Source organism: Mustela lutreola, chromosome 7 (genome assembly GCF_030435805.1).
Source record: "Mustela lutreola isolate mMusLut2 chromosome 7, mMusLut2.pri, whole genome shotgun sequence".
Classification (NCBI taxonomy): Eukaryota; Metazoa; Chordata; class Mammalia; order Carnivora; family Mustelidae; genus Mustela; species Mustela lutreola.
The window spans coordinates 14,433,177-14,458,607 of record NC_081296.1 but is presented as its reverse complement, the minus strand read 5'-3'; the positions used below and the strand labels follow the sequence as shown (position 1 = coordinate 14,458,607).

General features: G+C 41.5%; 1 protein-coding gene across 2 annotated transcripts in view; it reads right to left on the bottom strand.

Moving 5' to 3' along the window:
- The window catches only part of CHD2 (chromodomain helicase DNA binding protein 2), a 138,879-nt gene that overhangs the window by 37,732 nt on the left and 75,716 nt on the right, over positions 1-25,431 (bottom strand). For both annotated transcript variants that reach the window (XM_059180072.1, XM_059180071.1), the window contains 11 exons: positions 21,914-22,076; positions 21,437-21,589; positions 18,978-19,049; positions 15,657-15,806; positions 14,767-14,915; positions 13,691-13,787; positions 13,143-13,235; positions 9,595-9,765; positions 8,504-8,679; positions 3,709-3,750; positions 2,295-2,434 (listed from right to left, as the gene is read on the bottom strand). In XM_059180072.1, coding sequence (XP_059036055.1) covers positions 2,295-2,434; positions 3,709-3,750; positions 8,504-8,679; positions 9,595-9,765; positions 13,143-13,235; positions 13,691-13,787; positions 14,767-14,915; positions 15,657-15,806; positions 18,978-19,049; positions 21,437-21,589; positions 21,914-22,076 — 1,406 coding nt within the window. The remainder of the gene's footprint in view (positions 1-2,294; positions 2,435-3,708; positions 3,751-8,503; positions 8,680-9,594; positions 9,766-13,142; positions 13,236-13,690; positions 13,788-14,766; positions 14,916-15,656; positions 15,807-18,977; positions 19,050-21,436; positions 21,590-21,913; positions 22,077-25,431) is intronic.

Genomic DNA, 25,431 nt, shown 5'->3' with positions numbered 1-25,431 from the left:
ACAATGGAATACTATGCAGCCATCAAAAGAAATGAAATCTTGCCATTTGCGACAACATGGATGGAACTAGAGCATATTATGCTTAGCGAAATAAGTCAAGCAGAGAAAGACAACTATCATATGATCTCCCTGATATGAGGAAGTGGTGATGCAACATGGGGGCTTAAGTGGGTAGGAGAATAAATGAAACAAGATGGGATTGGGAGGGAGACAAACCATAAGTGACTCTTAATCTCACAAAACAAACTGAGGGTTGCTGGGGGGAGGGGGTTTGGGAGAAGGGAGTGGGATTATGGACATTGGGGAGGGTATGTGCTTTGGTGAGTGCTGTGAAGTGTGTAAACCTGGTGATTCACAGACCTGTACCCCTGGGGATAAAAGTATATGTTTATAAAAAATAAAAAATTAATAAAAAAAAAAAAAGAATTAAAAAAAAAAAAAAAAGAATCTTCCTTCATCTCAATGATCCCAGGTTCCTGGGATCAAGTCCCGCATTGGGCTCCCTGCTCAGCAGAGAGTCTGCTTCTCCCTCTCCCACTTCCCCAGCTCACGCATTCGCTTTCTCTCCCTCTCTCTCGCTCTCTCAAATTAAATAAAAAATCTTTAAAAAAAAAAATCTTCCGTCTGAATTAGAAATGCCATCCTAGATCCAGAGTACACTAAACACCAGTTCACAACAAGTAACAGGTAGGGGCAACAGGTTATGCAACGGCAGGAGGATGCAATCAGCCAGATCCGGAAAAACAAAGTGCATCAAGAAAGAGGGATGTGGGGGGCGCCTGGGTGGCTCAGTGGGTTAAGCCACTGCCTTCGGCTCGGGTCATGATCTCAGGGTCCTGGGGTCGAGCCCCACGTCAGGCTCTGCCCAGCGGGGAGTCTGCGTCCCCCTCTCTCTCTGCCTGCCTCTCTGCCTGCTTGTGATCTCTCTCTCTGTGTCAAGTAAATAAATAGCAAAAAGAAAAAGAATGAGGGATGTGGGCGGGAGGAGCCTGTTTGAAGGAATTATCTCCAAAATATACCATGAGATGGAAAATGCAAGGTGCAGAAGAGTGTGCTTGCTGTATTTGTGTTGCAAGCGACAAAACATGATCTATTCATTTTTTGTAATATGAATTTTCTCATTTTAGAAAGATCCAAGAAATAGGGTTACCAGTTTTTCAATTTGGAGCCTTGTGAATGTAAAATTTATTCACAACAATTACAATGAAAAATGAAAACATGGTAAACTTAAAGTTGACTCTTGGGTGTATTCTGAATGCTATCTAAAACCATGTATTCTCAGGGCACCTGCGTGGCTCAGTGGGTTAAGCCTCTGCCTCCGGATTGGATCCTGATCTCAGGGTCCTGGGATCGAGCCCCACATCGGGCTCTCTGCTCATCGGGGAGCCTGCTTTCCCCTCTCTCTCTGCCTGCCTCTCTGTCCACTTGTGATCTCTGTCTGTCAAATAAATAAATAAAATCTTTTTTAAATAAATAAATAAATAAAAGCATGTACATGGAGCACTGTCCAAACCACGTCAATTTCTTTTTTTAAAAAAAAGAGGAAAATAAATCTAAAGAAAATTCTGACTACACTTAGGACACTTTGAAATTCTCCTTCCTTCAGTAGTTATCTTTAAAAAGAAGATCTAAAGCACAAATAATTCTTCCCTGGTGTCAGTGAACACTGCAAGCCAGACACCATGCTAAGTGCTTCCGGTGAATGGAATCAGCCAGGAACCACTCAGACCCTCAGGGGCAGACACTGCTCTTCTCCCCTGCAAATGAGACGGCTGTGAGGGGATAACTCGTCCAGCCCAATTGTAACAAATGCTAGTGCCAGGAAAATCTCACTGTAACAAAAATGTTTATAATATTCACCCCATATTTTATTTATTACAATTAACTCTCTAAATCCTTTAAGTCCGCCATAACACCATCCATACTTGTATAACCAAGACGACTCGTGACGCTAGTGATCTGTAATGTCCTCCTCTGCAGCCAAAATACAGATGCATCCACTCGGCTCTGCCCACTGAAGACTTTACATCATTCAAACCAATCTAAGGTTTCTGTAGCAACATCAGAAGAAACCACTTCCGTCGCTCATTCCTCTCCATTCCCCACCTTCTGCAAATCGACTTCATTTGGGAACAGATCTCTGGGATCTTACAACACTGAGCTCACATCAGGGCAGGTCAGAATACACACCTCAAAGGATTTGGGATGCATGGGATAGAAGCCTGTTCTTCAAAAACAAAGCCCAATAGAAGCACAATCCCCAGTCCGCAAGTGCTGGGTCTGGGAGAACTTACCCTCGCTGGCGTTTTCCTTCAGCTGCTCTTCATACTCCTGCATGGCGGACACACAGCTGTTGTGAATCAGTTCCCCCAGGCGTTTCAGATCTGCTATAGACTTATCTACCAGCTCAGCATCTCGTGCTATGCACTCCAGCCTGAGGAAGGACAAATACAGCGACAGATCAAGGCCCTGTGCCCACTTCTCTAATGTCCCAGGAGATACCCCTGGGCTCATATAAGCCTGCTCCTGCAAAAAAAAAAAAAAAACCACATTACATTCTTCTCAACTTTATTGATCATTCCAAGGCCCCAGCAAGAAAGCCTCCAACAGTTTCTGAGGGCTAACCCACTCATTTTCCATCATCAGGAACTGTGATTTGGAATAGCCCACAAAGTAATTTCAAAGAACACAGGGGAAGGAGTCAGCTTTCTCTGCTAACTAGATGGACTGCCTGACAGTGCAGTAGAAGTGCCAAGGCGGTCTGCATTCTTCTGCTGCCTTGTGCTCACTTTCCTCTCTCCAGCCTACTTTCATTCTTTACAAAATTCCTAGAAGCAAAGTACAGTATGTTTCAGTGATCTCATACGGAGCATGAGAACACACCAATGTCCAAAAATCAGTCTGCCAGAAGGGGCCAGAGGCACTCTTCAACACCGTGGTGGTTTTTATGGTCCCTACCTCAGATAAGCATTCTATCCTGGGTGGCCAGCAACAACCCTGGAGAGGTGCACCTGACCTTCTTGGCTCCACTGCTACTACTGCTACCCATCACGGCTTTCTCTCCAAATGGAGAAGACAAACACAAAACACACAGGCTGTAATTTCCTTCCACTCCATGAGTTTATCAGGAAGAAGAGAAAGGCATCTGCTATTTCCGTCAAGTCAATACTATTATGTATGGGCTATATTGCTGATTCTGGACAAAGCAAAATAATGAACTAGTTGAGGTAGTCTTTTGTTAAAATCCAACTTCTGAGTTCATTTCCTGAATGCCTGTAAAATAGTAATGACAGCCAACCCTCTAGTAAGTTCCTGCTGGCAAGATGTTAATTACACTTAATCCCCATGACACCCTACTAAGAAGTAGAAGACTACAAAATCACGAATTTACATTACTAAATAAGGACTAAATACGTGCATTCTTCCAAATGGAATTATCTGAACATCTCTTCTGGAAATCATTTCCCTGTATTCTGCATGTACTTGCTTCCTGTCCACTCAAGCAAAATCTCTGTACAGATGGTCATTTTTGGCATCCCTCCCCAAAAGGACGTGTACAATCACACAAGATATAAATATTTGTAAAAGAATGTCTCCAGGATGAAAAAAAAAAAATTCCCAGCATTAGTATGAAGTGGGAAACAGTACCCCCCCCCAAAAAAGCCTGCTACATAATAAACGTGAAAAACAGGTGACGAAGGAGCTTACCGTTCAAGAGGGAGACCAAACTTCTTATATGCCTTGATGAACCTGAGAACACAATCAATAAAACACATTAAAAAACAGAGGCTTTGGCTCTGTTAGTGCAACATATGCTGTGGCGAATGGACCATGCCGCACACACTGTGTGAAAACAGACTGAGCCCAAACCATGTAACTGCCACTCAACAAAAGAATGCTGAATGTCTTTGAAACTGGTCCGCTTAAAATAATGAGTGCTAAAGATGCAGTAAAATGAAAGATCAACGTTAATTCTCAATGACTGATCAAGAAACCGTTAAGGGATGTAAAAGATAACGGTGATCTAACTCTAATAGTACTCTTTTTTAGAAGGTACAAGTTTATGGAATAAACTTGTTTACATTTACGTAATTAATGATTCAACCCCAACTTCTGTGATAAGACCCCAACATGGTTAAGAGCTCTATCTAGGGACTGTATATTCCATACAGTAATATTTATTATTTTCTGGTCCATAACACAACTGTAAGATTTTTAAGACTGCCTCAAATACTTCCGGGAATAAGGCAAAGTAAAATAAACATGTGATTTAAAACTTCTTAGATAAAACTACTTTGGAAACTCTGCTGACTTCTTCTTCCCGACCTTGTCTCCAAACAAAAATCCAAACAATCCTTCCACAGATCTCTAGCCTAAACTCTACTGTACATCAACCGTGTCATCTGTTTCCCTCCTTAGAACCAATCACTAACACTTTCACTGAAAAGCAACAATCACTGTACTCGTCCACGTCACTGAAATCGTCTGGTTAGGCAACAATGTAAGGTGAAGTACTTTGGGGGGATAAATGGAAACAGAGAACACAGCAACTAAAAAAAAGGGGACGGGAATGAGCAGGCCCACGGCTGGGAATCAATACTAAGGAAGAGCATGGACAGAAGGACTAGGAAAGTGTTACATGGGAAAGTGAACGTGAAGCGTATTCCTCAAGTCTACACTTCTCCTTATTAATATACACTGAAATATTTCATGTATAAAATAATATGATGTTTGGGGATTGCTTTGAAGTAATCCTAGGAGGGAGAAGCATTTCTGGAATGGTGGAGTAAGAACTTCTGAAATTCTGCTCCTCCATGAAAGCAGAAAGAACACTGGCAAAACACTGCCCCCTATGGACGTTGTTAGAACTCTGGCGTTTACTCAAGCAAACGGCCGGAACTCAGTTAAGAACGAACTGAAAGCTCTCTGGCATTTTACCTTTGCTCTATTGCCATGCTCCTCTCTCCACACTCCAAGCCAGCCTGGAAGACCATCATCTTTGTAACTACAGTAGTTGTCCAAAGCAGCAGCCTATCAGCCACTGGAGGAGGGAGAACAGGCCTGGAGCGACCCCAAAGCTCTCTTCCCTGAGAACATGCTAACATGCTCTGACCTGGCACCACCCTGAGAAGCTCCATTCTCAGGCCTGCATTCCCTGACCTCTCTGTGAAAATGACCGTCCAGAGTTCATTGGTGAAAACAATTAGAAGCAAAGCTTTAAGACCATAGCTACTTCAGGCAACATAACCAATTTGGGGTAAGAACAGGATGACCAAAAACTGAAAAGGAAAAAGTGATGGGAATGCCCACAGGGATCTTTGGAAAGCTGACGTGTTCCTGAAAACCTATAAAACCACGCATCAGAGCAAGGGCGTGTGCATGCACAGGGAAGACCTGAAGTGGTTCACCTGTCACCTCCAACCAGTCCCAGGCTCTGTGCAAGCAAGAACTGATAACGAGGCAGAGCCATACCATGCCTGCCAGACCACTGAAAACATGCCCCCGATAAACACACCGGCTTGAGGCATTTAAGCAAATCTCTGTCCAACCATTAGCTAATGGCTAAGCTAGATGAGCAGAGACTTGAAACCATATGACAAGGAATACAGACTTCGCAGAACTAGTCCGGGAAAGTGACTAAACGATAAAAAGCAAACAGCAAACACAACAAACTGGCTGTCAGGGGAAATCTGATTTCCACACCTGCCACACTGTACTACTTACAATGTCCAGTTTTCAACAAAAATTATAGAAAACACAAAAACAAAAAAGTAGGACCCATGCACAGGGGAAAAAAAAGCAATCAATGAAAATGCTCCCTGAGAAAGTCCAAAAGTTGGACTTCTAAAACAAAGAAGAAATTAAGACATTCACAAATAAACAAAGATAAAGAATTTGCTGCTATCAGACTTGCCCTAAAAGAAATACTAAAGAATCCTTCAGGCAGAAATCAAAGGACACCAAACGGTAACTAAAATCCACACAAAGGGGGCGCCTGGGTGGCTCAGTGGGTTGAGCCTCTGCCTTCGGCTCAGGTCATGATCCCAGGGGCCTGGGATCGAGTCCCGCATGGGGCTCTCTGCTCAGCAGGGAGCCTGCTTCTCCTCATCTCTCTCTCTCTGTCTGTCTCTCTGCCTATTTGTGATCTCTCTCTCTGTCAAATAAATAAATAAAATCTTTAAAAATAATAATAATAAAATCCACACAAAAAAGTAAGAAGAGTAACTGAGTAAGTATAGAGATAGCATAAAAGTACTTTTGTTTGTTAACTCTTTTCTCCTGATTTTTAAAAAACGGCATAAAGCAGTTATTATAAAACTGTGTTGAGGGGTGCCTGGGTGGCTCAATGGCTTAAGCCTCTGCCTTTGGCTCAGGTCATGATCCCAAGGTCCTGGGATCAAGCCCCTCATTGGGCTCTCTGCTCAGCGGGGAGCCTGCTTCCTCCTCTCTCTCTGCCTGCCTCTTGCCTACCTGTGATCTCTGTCAAATAAATAAACAAAATCTTAAAAAAAAAAAAAAAAAAAAAAAACTGTGTTGACAGGTTTATAAAGGGTAAAGATATAACTTCGGTGACAATAACAACACAGGAGTGGGGAGAGGAATGAAGTTATACTGGAGTAAAATTTTAATATACCATTAGAATTAAGGTGATAATAATCCAAACTACACAATTCTAAGTTAAGGTACTAATTATCATCTCGAAGACAACCACTAGGAAAATAACTTTGAAAATATAGTAAAAGAAACTGTATAGGAGAATGAGAAACACCAAGAAAAACAAGGGAATTAAAATGGTATATTAAAAACTAACCTACATAACACAGAAGATGGTAGTAGTGGGGGAATAAAGGAAAGAGACACAAGACATAAAGAAAATAGCCAAATGCAGATATAAATTCTATTTTTTCAATAAATACATGAAATGTAAATGTGATTAAAGACTCTGATCAAAAGGAAGAGACTGAGGGATGCCTGGGTAGCTCAGTGGCTTAAGCCTCTGCCTTCAGCTCGGGTCATGATCTCAGGGTCCTGGGATCGAGCCCCGCATCGGGCTCTCTGCTCAGCGGGGAGCCTGCTTCCTCTCTCTCTCTCTGCCTGCCTCTCTGCCTACTTGTGATCTCTGTCAAATAAATAAATAAAGTCTTCAAAAGGAAGAGACTGAAAGAATAGATTTTTAAAAATGATAGAACTACATACTGTCTGCAATAGACACAAGCCAGACTCAAAGACAGGCATACTGAAATAAAAAAGATAATGTGCATACAATATCCAAAAGAGACCTGAAGTGGCTATACTAATACCAGATTTTTTAAATGAACTTTAGGACAAAAATTATTACTGGAGACAAAAGGACATTTTATGAGGATAAAAGGGCCAATCCATCAGATAGAAGACGTATCAGCTATAAAATGCATGCACCTAACAAGAGCCCCCAAATACAGAAGGCAAAAACTGGCCAAAGCAGAGGGAGAAATAGACAAAACAGGACACTGTGTGCACCTACAGCAGAATACATATCCTTTTGAAGATAATCCTGAGGGTAAGAAGGAAGAGGATGTTACATAGAAGACCGACTACAAATTCAGAATGGTTAAGATGACAACATGGGAAGTATGGGGGTAAATACCCTCATCTGTCAATGTTTGTATATATTTACACTTTTCCCTAATAAATTAAACAAAGCAAGAAAAAACAAACAATGGTAACGTTTAGAGGAAAATAAAGACTTCATAGTTTAAAACACATTGACCTAGAAGACTATCTCATATAATTACAATATGGATTGGCTCAGAAAGCTGCCTTCATACTGTTTTCTTAGCCTAAAATAAAAAATATCATGCAAAGTGCAACAATTTTACATCTTTTCGGAGGGTGATGTGTGTGAATTAAATACCAACAACGTGCAGTACATAGAGACACAGTAAGATACTACATCAATCAGATACTAAAATCAATCAGACGCAGGAAAAAGGCTGCAGAACAGTATTCTGGGTGCTCAGAAACCAAACCACCACCAAACTGGCATCAGTACTAACACTGACAGGAAGTGAACTTCAGAGACGAAGGGTATGAGGGCAGCGTTATCCGTACCATTTTAATTTTTTATATTCACACTCTTTCTTTAATACACACAGACAGGTGTGCGTCTCTATGTATGTTTGCATGTATGTATTCCTATTCTTAAATAAAAACAAGTAAAGGCTCAGGCCAAGTTTGCCTCCAACTGTCTCTTTTGCCTTGGCTGGACTTTGGTGAAATCGCTCAGAGTAACCAGAGAACAGGAAAAAAACAAGAGCTGTGCAATGCGAGAGCGAGCTCACGTGAGGAAAACCCTGCAGGGCAGAGTCTTCTGAAGACTTGGGGCATGACTCCATCCCCTGCCTTCCTTGCAGGTACCAGCCCCTGCCCACCCTGTCTTCAATGTCAGGAACGCTATCAGCCCACCTCTCGCAGCATGACCTCCTCGCACACTCCAGAGAGAGCAAGCAGACCCTCCACCAACCTTCGGATCTCAGCGTCAGTAAATCCCTCGACAAGGTCCTTCCGCACACTTCGGGGGCGCCCTCTGCGCTTCGGCTTCTTGTCATCATCAGAGTCATCCGTCTCGCTCTCAGAGGCAGAGGATCTCTGCGCCTGCCTCTTAGACTCAGTGTCAGAGTCACTGTCATTTGTCTGAGCCTGAAAAGGCAAAGTCACATTGTAGCACGGGCCAGCTGCAAGAGTCCAAGGGACTAAAACCAGCCCATCTTAATTCTTTAGAACTCAGAACTTTTCATCATACTGGACAAATCCAATGTGGAGGCAGGTGTCCTGTAAAGAAGGAACATCTGCTTGGGACAGTTACCTTCCACAGACGTAGTGCAATGTAATGACAAGTGAAACGGAATAAAAGTATTTGAATTGTAGGTTTGTTTACTTCCTTAGGTAAGTTACCCCTCTGTGCCTTGGTTTTCCATTTGTAAAATGGGGATAACTACCTATTACTTGCGTTTTCATGAAGATTAAATGAGTCAACAGTGTAACAGCACAACTACGCCTGGCACACAATTACTGCTCAATCAATACCAGCGACCATTAGTGAACAGGATCTGCTAGGTCTAACAAACTGGCTGATAAAACTTAGTCTAACCTACTTCAATGTTGCTGCAAAAATCAAATGAGATCATGCTTGTAACAGTGCTTTGTAAGCTGTGAAGTATATGTATGTTTTTTGTGTGTGGTTATATAATTTCTTAGTAAGTATTTATAACAAGTGCCACAGATACTTAAAGGCAAAAAGAGGCTGGCTCTGAAAGTCAAAGGCACTGTCAGTTAGTGCCAAACAGGTTCTGATTTCCACAGCAAAATGCAAATGTCTTGCCAAATTCAGATCCCATCCATTCATCTCACCAAGAGCCAATTTACAAAGCTCAAATGTCTCACGGGTGTATTCGGGCACTCCACATTTTTCTATCTTCCTCTGCTAGGTTCGCTATAAAATTCCTGCCTCCCATGACCAGGTAACAGTGCGAAGCCTCTTCCTTGAGTAATTAGCACTACTGTAGCCTTTACGACCTAAGAGGTCCTTTCTTATCTTCCAACTCCCTCGCTCACCTTTTTAGTGGAACTCCGAATTCGAGGAAGCATGTAAATTTCTTCCAGCTCCTTCTGACGCTCTTCCTCCTCTACTTTTTTCCTCTGCTCCTCCGGAATGATCTCATCCCAGTCCTTGTGAGGACGCTCTTCCAGCTCTTCTTCGTCTTCCATTGTTGCGAAGTTGGCAACCTGAAAACAAATGGACAACTCACTCTGACATCTCCCTGTTTCCCAAACACCATCTGCTAAAAACACCAACTCACCCAGAATTTTTAATCTAAGACTCTATAGGTAGTACCAGAATTCCTATGATGTTATACAATCAGATAATCAATTTTCTGCTAATCTCTCCCTTATCCACCCCCCCAAATATCTTGCCAAACCCCAAGTTTATCAGAAATTACTAAAAATTAGAGAAACAGATATAAGGATAAAATGGTCTTATAAGTTAAATCATACATATTTTCTAGTAAATATACTAACTGGAAAATTTAGGTTTACTTATTAGATTATCAAATGCTGAATACTTAATACCAATCCATCATGAAGTTACAGTTCTAAATTATAAATTGCTATTAAATAGCACTCATTTGGAACAATGCATAACTAAAAGCCCTAGCAATCAGTAGCCAACTACCTATCTTACTCATTTTTATCAGAAGTACAGAAACTAAAAAAAAAAAAAAAAAAGTACAGAAACTAAAAGTATGTAATGATTTCATACACTCAGAAGTGTACTCTACTATTAGAAATCAAAATAAGAATTTAAAATGCAAAAAATTCAAACAAACCTAGAAGAATACTCTATTTACAACATACCAAATACCTATTACCTGGCATCAGTCTGTACTGAAAAGATATGTATATCCCAGAAAGAAAAGCACCTAAGTGTATATATTTCAAAGACTCAGCCTGCAGCTACACGCAAATACATTTACCAGCTCCACCGGCTTATGAGCAGTAGGGGGCAGGCCCTGGGCATGGGCTCCACATCTTTTTTATTCCTTCCCACACAGTCTTTAAGGGTACAATCAAGTACAAAGAGCTTTTGGATTTTCCATTCCTCAAAGTCATTTGGAACTGACAGTGAAGTCATAAGTTTATGACTTTGGGCCACAATTAACTCTAATTTCCATCACAGATACTATGATCTTCACAATCAGATTTTTTTTTAATTCTAAGACAAAGACAACAGGTGTAATTTCTTAGATTGAAAACATTTTTTTGTTTTATGAAAATGAATCATTTGAACAATCTCTTAAATTAACTAGTATTTATAATTACTTTAGATCTGACCTTTAAAACAGCCAAATGAAAATGACATAAATGATGTAAATATATACATTAGTGGTTCACGCAGTTGAGAAATGAACTTTTCTGAAGAGGATGCAGAATGGTTACCCATGCAGAATGGGCCACACACTACAGGCCAGACCACCTGCCAGGATGTGATCACAATTCCACATGTGTGACCTTAGGAAATCTACTTGACCTGTCTGTGCCTCAGGTTCCTTATCTCTAAAGGAATAAAATAATGCCCAATTCATCCTACGGTTGTAACAGGGCTTGATACACACAGCAAGGAATATGACTATTAGTTATGTTTACTTAATAAAACTATAATCTTAAGCTATCTCAAAAAAAAATTTGCTATGTTTCCAGTATGTTAGAGTTTAAAAAAGAGAAAAAGGAAAAAAAGAAAGGATTAGTGGAAAAAACAAAGTCAACTCAGCTGAAGCACTCCAGAAATAAAAGAGCCCCTAGATAGGAAGACTCCTACTATGAACTAAATCACTTGACCAGGTGCTAAAATTAACAGCCAAAAGAGCTTCAGCAAGGCAAAAGTCAACAGCTGACCACTTTCGATTAACCTGCAATATGCAGACATTTTTATACCTAAGTCATCATATAATATTCTGACTAAAACATTATCATGAAGATTACTTCTCTTTAAAAGGGAGCAATAGGGACACCTGGGTGGCTAAGTCAGTTAAATGTCTGCCTTCAGCTCAGGTCAGGCAGGATCCCAGGCTCCTGGGATGACAGAGCCCAGAATTCAGCTCCCTGCAGCAGGAAGTCTGTTTCTCCTTTTGTCCCTCCCCCGCTCATTCTCTCTCTCTCAAATACAAAAATAAAATCTTAAAATAAAAAATAAAAGGGAGCAACAGTCCTGGAAGTGGAGTCTGTTTGAAAAGGTAGTAATTCACCTTAAACCTCAAACACACTGACTCTGATCCTAGAGTTCTCTGGTCTATTCAACAGTTCCTTCTGTGTTCTTCCTCTGAGACGACTTCTAACTGTAGCCAACCTTGGACCTCGTACTGCTTCCTTCCAACACCTCACTCATGTCTCCCTCAATCCTACAGAATCTACTGAACTTAACCATTACTGGAACCTTCAGGTCTCTCCTGCTTCTCTAACCCATACAGAACGAACCCATGCCAATTCTTTCAACCATATTCTCACCTGAGATCGGGAAATCCTTGCCAGTTTGACTCTCCTTAGTCTCTCAAACCCATCTTGGGACCACGCTGGGACCATGAAATGATCAGTCCCTCTGACCTCATGTACTTGCTGGAGAAAGTCATAGGACCCTGCTGAGCAGCTCCAACATGAAGTCTTACCTTCCAAATACAGCTCACTCCCTATCATGTTCCTCCTACCCGGCACAACCCCTGGCTGTCCTAAATCATTTCTACTTTACTTGCTTACTAGGAATTATGGTCACGAAGGAAGGAATCCCACAACTCTCTCCCCTCCTATTCCCTAAAGTGTACTTCCCTTTTTCATTTGAAGGCCAACTGCGCCACCTGTCTTTATTACATCCCTTCCAGTCTCTTCTAAGGCAATGTACTATCAAATTTTCCTCCTTGCCTTAAAACCTCCAATCTCCCCCTATTCTCAAGCTCTCTCCTCAACCTGGAGACATTATAACATCTTTCAAAACCCTTTCCTTGCTTGACTCTTCTATCCTCATACATCACCTTCACTGTACTTTTTATGAGCTTTTAAATTACCTCCACCACACTCAATGCTGCCACCTCCTCTTCATCTGGTCCCCATCTTCTGCACTTAGTCCTGATCTCATTTAATTTTGTTATATCAGATACTACCCATAATAGCCTTTAAAACAGCACACACACACACACACACACACACACAAAACACCAAGTCAGCAAGTGCTTACTGCCACCTTCTGCTTTCTGCCTCTGACCCCTCTTTGTCAGCTGATTCTATCACTGTCTCTTCCACAACACTGTCCACGCTTCCCAGAGCTCTGAACCATCTGGGTCTCCACCTGTCCCATGGAGGCACATTCTTCCCTCTTCGCTAACTTTTCCTCTATCCCCTGACTCTGGGCAGGACAGAGCACGTCAGCGATTACCTCCACGTAGAAGATTACGTCTACACTCATAACACTCCTGGAACTCAGGACGAGAAAGAAAGGAGCCGAGTCAGGTAAAGGAAAAGCAGAGCGCCTTGCGTGCAGGAAGTACTCGCAGACATCAGTGGTTGCTAGTTAACGAATCGGTGCTGAGGACCCCCTCCCACAGTGAGTTCCATACCTTAAACTGTGACAGAAGCTCATCTGTTGCACTTGTTGACACTTCGTTCTCTCTGGTTTCAGCCAAGCGCAAAATTTCATCTATGTCCATTTCCTAAGGGACACCAACAATACAATATGGTGAAGAGGCAACAGTCATCAGTATGGACTGAAAACACTCGATGTAAATGAACCAAATTTCTTTCCCGGGATCCCATCCACCTAAAACAGTACTTGGGTTAAAAAAACTATATCCTTCAAGTAATTACTGTTCTTTACGAAAGCCTCTAACACAGACTCAGCATCTGCTTCCAGAGACACTGAGACTCTCACAAATACTTGTCAAACAAGTTTTTTCTGGGCGCCTAGGTGGCTCAGTGGGTTAAGCCTCTGCCTTCAGCTCAGGTCATGATCTCAGGGTCCTAGGAATGAGTCCTGCATCGGGCTCCCTACTCAGCGGGGAGCCTGCTTCCTCTTTCTCTGCATGCCTCTCTGCCTACTTGTGATTTCTCTCTGTCAAATAATTAAAACCTTTAAAGAAAAAAAAGTTTTTTCCTCGTTCTTAATTACCTGAGGCTCTGACTCCTCCCCTTCCAGTTCTTTGAAGAGATCCTCTGCTCCAAATTTCAAAATAGCTGTCAGCTCTTCTTTATTAAAAGGATTTGAGCTATAGAAAAAAAAGGTAGTTGTAATCTCTCAGGAATGTCAAATAACCACCATCAAGTTCCACTATAAAATAGCCACCCCTCATAAACCGGTGAAATCACTAGTGAAAACATAAATTCTGCCCCAAGAAAAATGATCTCTCAAAGATTTCATTTTTTTTTAATCCCCATGATGAGTCTGTGATGGTAAACCTAACCTAGTGGAATGAATTGTTTTCCTGATGGCTCATCTATTACACAATCAAGCAAGAAACTTAATTAGCAACATGAAAGCGGAGAGTTCTTTGCTCTTTGTCTTTTGACTCAGGAAGTTATCATTCACCAAGAATTTTCAACCTTCTCAACTCTGGTCTGAAGCTTTTACCATTTAGGTTGCTTTTGAATGGATTTAGGGAAGGGCTCATTTGATTTCTACCTGTGACACAGCTTCAGGACTGCCGCAGAAGACACTGAACAGTGTGGTCAAAATGTGAACTCGGTCAGAGAAATAGCCGTGCTTCTAAATAAAGTCAACTGAAACCTGACTATTTTCCTTCTACACCCTTCTGTTTCCAACTGGAAAAGTAATCTCCACACAAACATTTTTACCAGTAGTAAGAAAAGAGTCACCAACTCCATCTGGCAGATTCTTGCTACTGATACCTTCAAGGCAACTCTGCACTGGGCTGAAAGCCTAAGGAAGGACACACACCCGCCACTGCTGCTGTGTCGAATGTCACATGCGGAGCCAAAAGAAAGGCAAGAGAGAAGGCCAAGGAGGAAGGAGAGCTGAGAGCACAGGGTTGAGAAGCAAAAAAGAAAAAACAGGGAAAGCACGATAAAATGAAAATGACATCCTCTTGTGGTCTTGGCCTGGCCTCTTCTAGGTAACTAATAGATAACGTCAATTATAGAGAATCCTATTAGAAGGACGAATTCTATCAAATGCTGATGTAAAACTGACTTGGATCTGACCACCTCTTCCACCTTTCTAGAACTTACTTGGACCTTCCTGAGTTGTTTTCCAGAACCGTCCGGCCAGTGGTATCCATACGCTGAATCACCAGATGGTCCAATACCATCTTCTTTTTGGCCCGTTCGATGATCTCCTCCTCCACAGTCCCCTTTGTAACCAAGCGGTAAATATTTACCTGTAGAAGAAAGAAATGTTATGTTTATACCTGATCACCAAAAAAAAAATTACCTCTATCTAAAACCAAGAGGAAAAATAAGAACTTATTTCTCTTCTACCAGAAATGACTATAAGCCATTCATCCAAAAGGCGGCTTAATATTTTTACTGTAACAGGTTATAGTCTTAAATAAAACCGCCTCAAAAAAACTGTTACTACAGCCTATTCTAATGATAAAAATCTTGCTAAAGAATAATTAGTTTCATGATATAAAGTTTCACCAAACCAAACCTTTGGTAGAGTATGAAACTTAGTTAGGAGTTACCCACTACTACAGCAGACTCTGAGATTCACACATGAAGGAAACAAGCATGTATTTCCCCAACATAGCTCAGAGCTAACACTCTCACATATAATAAAGTAGACCACCTTGGAACAATGTTAGATTATTTAACAACTTATCCACATTAAAATAGAAAAACATTCCAGTTCTAAATCTATTCATCATCTCTCTTTCTTGGGGTAAACCTGGAAGTCACTGGTGACATAATTTCCAAACAGAAAAATAGAATAGTTCCCTAGGAATTTCCTCTTAGCCCCAAAGACACCTTCTCTTACTAGTTAACAGACAGGCTCTACCCTTGGGGAAATGAAAGCAAAACAAGAAAGAAGCATTTTACAAACATCCTAAAAGAGCTAAATAACCACCCCCCCTTTTCTGATTCCCCCAAACCATGTCCATATGCGTCTCTCCACCAACCTGCTTCTTCTGACCAATTCTATGGGCTCGGGCTTGTGCCTGCAAGTCGTTCTGGGGGTTCCAGTCGGAGTCAAAGATGACAACTGTGTCCGCTGAAGCCAGATTGATTCCCAGGCCACCAGCCCTTGTCGAGAGCAGGAAACAGAAGTCCTGTACACAATGCAATACACTACTTTATGCAGTGGCCTTCTCAGAAACACTTTCACAGTCCAATAAGCCCTTATACCTGGAAACCCCTGCAGGTGTGGAGAAAAGTGAGATATGATGGAGGCTACAAGAAAGCCAGGGACTTGATGGCAGAGGGAATTTTAATTTCATAAGCGGAAAGAGTCAGTGCAGGGGACAAAGGAGTCAAGCTGATTCTGATAAGTCGACCAGAACAAAAGAATTAGTGTTCTCTCCTGGCTAAAGTAAGTGTTAACAAGCAATTAACAAAATCCAGAACGTAATTAGCAAGGGGATCATTCCAGCAAGTTGTCTACACACTTACTTTCTGGGTAAAGGTGGATCATACCATGTAAGGTAGTCGGTGTGAGCAAGGACACTTTCTTGTTAGGTGGGCAAGGAGCACACCAACACTGCACTAACAGATCGCGTGCTGGGACGGCCGGGAAGCACGGGGTTCTCGACCAGCACAGCACATGCACACAGAAAACCAGAGCACCTGTGGCCGAAGAGCCACATGTGGGAAAGACTCGGGCTCTCACATATTCCGGTTTCCTCAGCAACAACAGAGACTGAGCAGGCACAGTACACCTGCCTGCGTCTTACAGCTCAGCAAATATGGGGCAGGAGGCACAGAGCAAGTCATAGGAGCCAGAAGAAAAGAAAGCCACAGAGGTTTCTATTTTTAGGGAATTTGATCATGTATGTCAAAGGTGACACCCTTGGCACACAAGTGATGCTCAGAAGCTAGTAGTTCTGTGTTACACTTTGATCAGTAGGTGTATTTAAGATACGCAGACACAATGAAAAGCTCTCCACGTTCTAACTAAGTCACACTCACCAGCATCCTGCCACAGAAAGAAAAATGGAGAATGGTCTCAGAAGAACTTTAAACAAATGTGGAGGCACATATACTCTGTGATCCTTGGTAGAGACACAGAGTGACATCACACTAAATTACAGAAGCCTAGAAGTAAGCAGTTTGACACCTGAGAATGAGATACCTAAACCAAATAAAATCTGGGGTCTGAAAAATCATATAAACAATTTTTGCTGTCACTCTTTTTTTTTTTTTTTTAAACCTTAAGATTTATTTATTTGAGGGAGGTGGGTCAGAAGGAAATGGATGAGCTCAGGGAGATTCTGAGCATGGAGCCCAATGTGGGGCCCGATCCCAGGATCCTGAAATCATGACCTGAGCCGAAACCAAGAGTCAGATGCTCAACCGACTAAGCCACCGAGGTACCCCTTCACTGTCACTCTTTACCAAAGATAATGTGAGTTATAAGATGTTATTTGTGTCTATTATCAAATTGAAAACAAACTCCATGAAATGCAATGCTGCTGAGAGTGACATGAAAATATTCATACACAAACAGAATGAAAATAAACTGCTTTGGGAAATCTAGTGCAGTGCAGATTTTTAAAATGCTTTTTAGAAAGCTCATACACTCTTAACACACAAGGGATTAGGTTTAATCATTGGGTTAAAAAAATGGTACAAGCATGAGGAAATATTAGAAACTAAAATTTTTTTTTTAAATCTTTAATGACATGGGAAAAATGCTTACAGAATCTTGCATATGAAGTCATAACAAAACTACATACAGAATGACTCTAATTAGGTGAATATACAGAGAAATAAGCAATTATGAATGGAAACACACCCAAATGATGTGAACAGCAAAAGTTGTCTCTGGGATGGGGGGGGATTGTGCAATTTTTCTTCTTTGTACTCTTCACTATCTCCTAAATTTTCTAATGATGAATACAGTATTTCCCCCGATGATAAAGTATTTAATTTTTCTTAATAAAAAAGGCTCAGATGTGCAGACTAATAGTAGAGAACCTGTATTCTATAAATAGCTATGGGGCGGAGAATTGAGAATTATAGAGAAAAGACAGCTTTAATAGTGTTTCTCTGAGAGAGGGCAATATGAAACATTCACACCATTTTTTAAACTAAGAATAGGGAACACAAAACCAGTTTCAATAAATACTAAATAATAAAACTAGTTAGCATTTACTGAATGCTCACAGTGTACCAGGCAATGAGGCTAGTGCTTGCTGTGTGCTGGTCACTGCATTTAATCCCACAGCAGGTACTGGAATTATGATTTTACAGGAGGAAACAGAGGAGAAAACGAAGGGACAGGAATTAAAGGGTGAGCAGTCTTCAGTAATTCAACTCCTCTTCTCCTGAACTCTTCAGAGCCTCAGTTCTGTCCAGATTCATAGCCAAAGCTCCGCAAGAAGAACGAACATTTAAGGTTAAAGAAGCCAGAATGCTACAGCTGAAGTGGGACCATGTGCATTTCTAGAGGCAGAAGACGTACCACCATTCTGGAGTAACAGACAGAGTTTTTAAAGCTCTTCAGAAAGCAGAACGTGAGGTCTGTTCATCTACATACGAAGCAGTGGCCCAGGCTCCAGAAGCGCTCATGTTGTACCCAAAACACTAGCTCTACTTCTGGCTCTCTCCACTGCTGCCCTGACCCACACACGGTCCTGCAGCGTTATCTCTGCGCAACCTCTTCTTCCCCATATCTCTCAACTCCCATAGCATTTCTCAGTTTGATATGCACCAACTACAATGTCACCATGGTTTCTCACTTTTCCTAAGCACCCCTTGTATATGTGCCTTAAAACCCATTTTAGAATGAAAATCCAAGCTGGACAGTGGAACTTAAGTTGTTATCAATCGTACCAGCAATCCAACACAACTGAGACATGGCCAACATACTTTTCAAGCCTCAGTCACCAAAAAAGTACAGCTCAGAACCTTCTGATGTAACATACATGTCAAAATTAATCCTACAATCCTACTGGCCAGCCTTCCCAACTCCTGCCCTGCTGCTCTCGCAGGCCCGGAAATTTAGGGATCTGGAAGCCACCAGGGAACACTCAGCTGCTATAAGAACTACTCTGCCACTAATTCAGGCCAGGGCAGATCAACAAAAGCATGCGTATGCTTTTCTGGAATAACAAACAATAAAATTAAGAAGCATCTTTTATATTAGTGATTTCTTATTTCCTTCCCAAAGCAGGAGAACTTCACCGTGAACTGTTTCTGAGACGAAATACATTAAGCCAGAAAGGCTTTCCCCTGGATACAGAGCCCACACTGCCCAAACAATAAAGCCATGCATGGTGTACCTCAGACCCATCTGCATTGAAGTGGTCCAGTGCCTGTTTTCGGATTTCTCCCTTGATGGAACCATCCAGACGCTGTAAAAATAGACCACAAGAAAATCATAAGGCAGGAAGATCAGCTATATTCAGAACAGAACACCAGACTTGCAACCTTTATCGCTCCAACACCCACTTAGTAAAAATAACCGGAATGCACTGGCAACGTGCGGTCTAGAGACCGTGCTTAGGCAGCATATCCTATTTGCCCAAGCTCTCCAGTTACAAACTCAAGGTCAGAAGCTTCTGACTCAAAGGGCTATCTAGGTTTATCCAAGGACCAGAATGACTGCTAGGACCTGTAGCGAAAAGATGGCCCACACTGTCCTCAAAAATGATGTTTGCTTCTATATCTGTAGGGACGGAGATTAGGTCACCGTACCACTGCTCACCTAATAATTAGCTCATGCAGAAAATGATCCTTCTTAACTAATGTGACTATAAGTTGCACAGTTATTAAGTGCTACACAGACCAAAAAATCAGTTACCTAAGCTTGGAAACATTCTGCCATAACATTGTGTAAAAATCAAGTCGATCGTATATTCCAGCTTTTCCAAAAAATACACTCTGCAATCAGAGCAAAGTGTTTAACCAAAATGCATATTTAAGAAAGCCTCTGGCATTTACTAGTTATATTTTATTAGAGTTATATGTCAGTTCTAGGTCCCAAACAACGTCACCATGGAAAACCACGTGTCAAATAAATACTTGAGAATCATTAGCTACGTGGTGTACATATGAAGTGCTTACTTCTTACTCTTTAAAATCACTTTTACATGTGTTCCCCTTACAATCACATCTTGAGATGAACAAAATACCTCATTTTACAGAAGGCAAAACTGACGCAAGAGGTGATGTCATCTGCCCAGTGACGGCAAGTGGCTGGGGACATCATCTGTAGAAGGACCTACCTCTCCCCATCTCAGAGCTCTGAGCTCTGAGCTCAGACCAGACCCAGGCCCACCTGAACACAAGTCAAATCACACCAGGGAACCCCCTTTCGTCTTTCTACCAGCTCTACTCAGAGCCTCAACCCAAAGATATGTTTAAATGGTAGTTCATAGCCTGTATTCAGTATGAGAAAACCCAAACACCTTTCTTTTAATATTCCCATTATTAGGAGACAGCGGACATGACAGACCCAAGTGGACTCCAGCCAAATATCCCCCACAGAGGAAAGCTATGCATTCTTATTTTACTTAGTATCAACTGATTAGTCTGACCTGAAAAGCTCACAGAGCTCCGGGCACTGAGAGACAATAATCTTCTGGCAGTGGACTGGGTTTTTATTTTGTTTTTGTTTTTTTAAAGATTTTATTTATTTGACAGAGAGAGAGTGAGATCAAAAGTAGATGGAGAGGAAGGCACCGGGGTGGGGAGCAGGCTCCCCGCTGAGAGAGCCCGATGTGGGGCTCCATCCCAGGACCCTGAGATCATGACCTGAGCTGAAGGCAGAGGCTTAACCCACTGAGCCACCCAGGCATCCATTGTTTTTGTTTTTATTCCTAAAATAACCATAGTATCAAACCATATTCTAAGTCAGCTTCTGAAAGACTACATAAGGTATTATGGATAGGACAATGCCTTTCAGGGCATTTTAAAAAGACAATCTGTTAGCGAGTTTAAAGCTTGGCCTTCTCAGGAGAGACTCACTGACCCCCAGTTTCTTCAATACCGGCATGTAATTACGTAAGTAGGCTAAACAGTCCAACCGCTCATAGAAAAAATATTAAGTCAATCTTAAAAATCAAAGCACTATAAAAATGTTATGCACAAAGTCAAGATAAACAGCATACACATCCATAAATAAACCAGAGAGAATTTTCACACAGTCTAACACCCAGAAAAAATACTGTGTTGCAGAAACTCATTTCCCCCTTATCTTGTTTTTCTCCTTATCTTGTAGGAGACAACGGAGTGAAGATGAAAATCCACAGTAACAATCCTACAGAGACAAGGGGGCCACATCCCCAGCTTCAGGGCCCAGAAAGCTTTCACGTGCACAGCCCTGCTGGGTTCCCAGCCTCACAGCCAGGGTCAGCTTGCCCTGAGGTGAATGCACAGAACTATCACCTCTCTTTCTTCCTAGGATTTGGGCTTCTGGGATTAGGTCCACACCTCCTTCTTCTCTCCTCCTACCCCAGACTTAGAGCTGGAAGACACCATCTAACATCCTTTCTCGTCTGCTTTTCCTCTCTTATCCATTCTCTTACTGTACCCTGAAAAACAGAATGACCTCACATGACCACTTTCATTATAGGTGCTTAACGGTATGGATGTAAATATAAACACTGCCCTGGAATCTTCGGCTCAATTTGCTCCAGCCAGAAAACTTGTCTCCCAACTTTAGGGTAATTGAGCAAGCAAAGCATTCAACCTGGAGGGAGGGAAACAGGGAGGGATTAAAATCACTGAGCATCCTTACCTGGAAAGGATAGTGCTTGATCGTCAAGTACTCGGCCAGGATGTCCAACATTCTGACCATCTGGGAGAAAATAAGGACTCTGTTGCCTCTTTCTCGAAGTCTTGTCAGCAGTTTATCTAACAGAATCAGCTTCCCACTGCTCCTGATCAGGGACTGGAGATTGAAAAGACATTCCAATCATCACACTCAAACCTGTACTTGAATCTGCCCTCAACTGCTAAGAGTTCCTAGCTTCACAATTACTCTTCAGCCTGGGGAAGCCCCCTGCAGTCTGGCTGACAATTCCTGACATGCTCTTTACCTGGCATCTGCGACCGCCTACTTTCCACGGTTTTCCCAGTGAACTTTCCTCACCTCTTTTCAAAGCTTCTTCTGATGCTCCTTGAAGAGTCACCAAAGGAGCAAAGGGCTCTGGTAAAGAGCATCTACGACACCCGAGTATTTGAGAACTTAACTACAAACAAGGTAGCCACGCACCAGAAGAACCTCCTGCCCATTCTCTCGCTCGTTCTCCTCGGGGGGCTTGATCAGGTAGCAGTGGTTACAGCACTTTTTCAACTCCATCACAATATTCAGGAAACCGGATGTGCTACCTCTTGTCCCTTTGGCAAGAGCCTTGTAGTTCCTGGTCAGAATCCATCTGCAAATTTAAAAATAATGATGTTACTCGATTTGAAGAGACAGAGAATTGGAGGCATCAGAAGACTGTGAGAGAGAGAGCAGTGTTACTGGGAACACAAAAACAAAAACAGGAAAGACGTAAGACCATTAAGAAGGCATGGAGGGATCTGGTATTTTCACCTCCTGCCACCTAGCTGGGACCACTCACAGCTTTCGCCTGATTCAGAATGTTAACCACAGGGCAAACACCGCTCTACTGGGCATTTCAACCTGAACACAGGAAACTAGAAAGAAAGAACGACAGTGGAATAATATTTACACACACACGCGCGTGCGTGTGAAACAAGTATGGGTCACTGAAGCCCTCTTTCTCACAACATACAAACCTAGTAAGCTAACAGGACGAGACTAGTTAAATTAAGATTAGCATCAGATGGAAGCTTTGTACCCCTTTACAAACTGTTGTAAAAGTGCACTTAACATGATAAAGTGCTTACGGTAACTGTGTTTTCTATCCAAATTTTAAAAAAGGGAAGGAGAAATACGTATGTTTATCCACATGAAAGCTTTAACCATACACTATAAAATATTGAAGTACCTTTTCTTCTGAGCAAGGACAATTCTTTACACCATTAACAATCCCACTTTCAGGACTCTACCTCGAAGAAGAATGCTCAAGGATTTTCAATGAAGCACTATTTCTAGAAGTCTGAAACAAGCTAACTGTCTACCACTGGGGGCTGCGCTGACTACATTCCGCTGCAGACCCACACTGGAGGACGGCACAGTTGTAAAAGAGGAAGAGGAAGAGCTTCATAACCCTCTGCGGAGTGTTCCTCAATGTAAGTGAAAAATGTAAGGCACAGAAAAATGTGTATGGCATGCTGCTGACATAGGAAGAAGGAGACAGCAAAAAAGTTAAAATACATTTGGCTTATGTTTTTAAAATTAAAAAAATAAAGGAAAGGTAAACATTAAGAATTTTAAAACTGGTAATTATTATTACCTAAAGGAAAGAAGGACTAGAATGAAGGGGATGAGCAAAGATACTAGATATCTTTGAACACAGCAGGCTTTGTAGGTTTGCCTTTGGAACTCTACAAATATTACAAGTAATTATGAAGCAAAATTAAGCAAAGCCAACTTTTAGGACCCGGCAATTGCACTACTGGGTATTTACCCAAACATACAGATGTAGTGAAAAGAAGGGCCATCTGTACCCCAATGTTCACAGCAGTAGTGACCACAATAGCCAAACTGTGGAAAGAGTCGAGATGCCCTTCAACAGATGAATGAATAAAGAAGATGTGGTTCATATACACAATGGAATATTACTCAGCCATCAGAAAGGATCAATACCCAACTTTTGCATCAACATAGATGGGACTGGAGGAGATTATGCTGAGTAAAATAAGTCAGGCAAAGAAAGTCAATTATTATATGGTTTCACTTTTATGTGGAATATAAAAAATAACATGGAGGACATCAGGAGAAGGAAGCAGGGGAGACAAACCATGAGAGACTGTTGATTCCGAGAAACAAACTGAGGGTTTGGTGGGGGGTGGTGAGCCTGGTGGTGAATATTAAGGAGGGCATGTACTGCATGGAGCACTGGGTGTTATACATAGACAATGAATCATGGAACACTACATCAAAAACTAATGATGTACTGCCTGGTGACTAATATAAATAAAATAAACCATTCTATCTAGCCACAAGTAAGAAAAACTATCTCAAAGTACTTTAAGACTCATCCATTTCTAGTGGAATATACCTTTAAAAACCAAAAAAAAAATTACCATTAAAGAATTTTACCCTTACTCTGTTTTTATAATTCACATTGCTGATAGTAATCTAGGCACTATTACTACTAGGATTGTGTGTGGAGTTTTAAGTAGGTTGGTGAAGTTAAGAAGTGGAATTCTTAGTATGGGTATAAGACCATTGAGGTCAAATAAAGTATCTATCTTGTATTGTTTAACTGAAAAAAATTTATGATGTATTCTTTATCTTTAAAAACAAATAAATTTCCTAAAAAAAAACCAACGAATTTCCTAATTCTGTCCACTGATGTCTAGTACAGTCACAAGTCACAGTCTGAGGTCTCCAAATTCCACTTTACAATAAAGCAGTATGAAGAACTTGGTTGATGTATGGCTGACTCCTGCTGTGGGGCAGGAAATGTACAAGATGAATGTGAACATTTTATTCCAGAAAGCAAAAGGCTATGAGCTACAACTAGGATTGTGTCAAAAAGACTCAAATCCAACCTGCATGAGCTCCTCCTGGCTAAAAACAGAGCCATTAGACCAAGAGTATAAAAGAGTAACTGTCAGAGAAGGAACCATGAATATGCTTATCAACGAATTTGAAATCATACCAAAACAAATCTCACTGGTCAAAACCTTTGAAAAAGGATAGCTATAACCTATCATTCCCCCTTTTTTTTTTAAGATTTTATTTATTTGAGAGAGAAAGAATGAGGCCATGATCATATAGTGGTCAGTACTCTGCACTGGGAGAGAGAGAGAGAATGAGAGGGGGAGGGTCAGAGGGAGAAGCAGGCTTCCTTCCTGCGGAGCAGGGAGCCCAAGATCCTGTGACTCCAGGATCTTGACCTAAGCCGAAGGCAGTCGTTAACCAGCTGAGCCAACCTGGCACCCCCTTATCATTTCTTTTAAAGATGTCAAACTCCAACATGGATGAACCTTAAGCATATTATGCTAAGTGAGAAAAGTCAGAGAGAGAAAACAAGTGCACTATGGTGTCACTTACATGCGGAATCTGAAAAAGCCAAATTCAGAAAAACAGAATGTAAAACAACAGTTACCTGGAACTGGGGGAACGGGACAGATGTTGTTTAAGGATACAAACCTGCAGTAATAAATAACCCCAGAGATCTAATGCATAGTCGAGTGAACACAGACAATAATATCGTATTACTATCATCAACCTTGCTAGGAGACTGGAACTTTAAGATTCCAACCATTACAAACAAAGGGTCATTATGTAATGCTGATAGAGGTGTTTAATTATCATGACAATGACGACCATCTTTTTACAAATAAATGTATCAAAGTAATGTGCTGTACACCTTAAATTTACACAGTATATGTCAAATATATTTCAATTTAAAAAAATAATAGAGGCAGGGTGCCTGGGTGGCTCAGTCAGTTAACCACCTGCCTTTGGCTCAGGTCATGATCCCAGGGTCCTGGGAAGGAGCCGGTATCTGGCTCCGGGCTCAGTGGGGAGCCTGCTTCTCCCTCTCCCTCTGCTGCTGCTCTGCTTACTTGTACCCTTGTTCTATCAAATAAATAAATAAAATCTTTTAAAAAGTCAGATGGTAATTTTTGAAAATTAAAGTCTTGTTT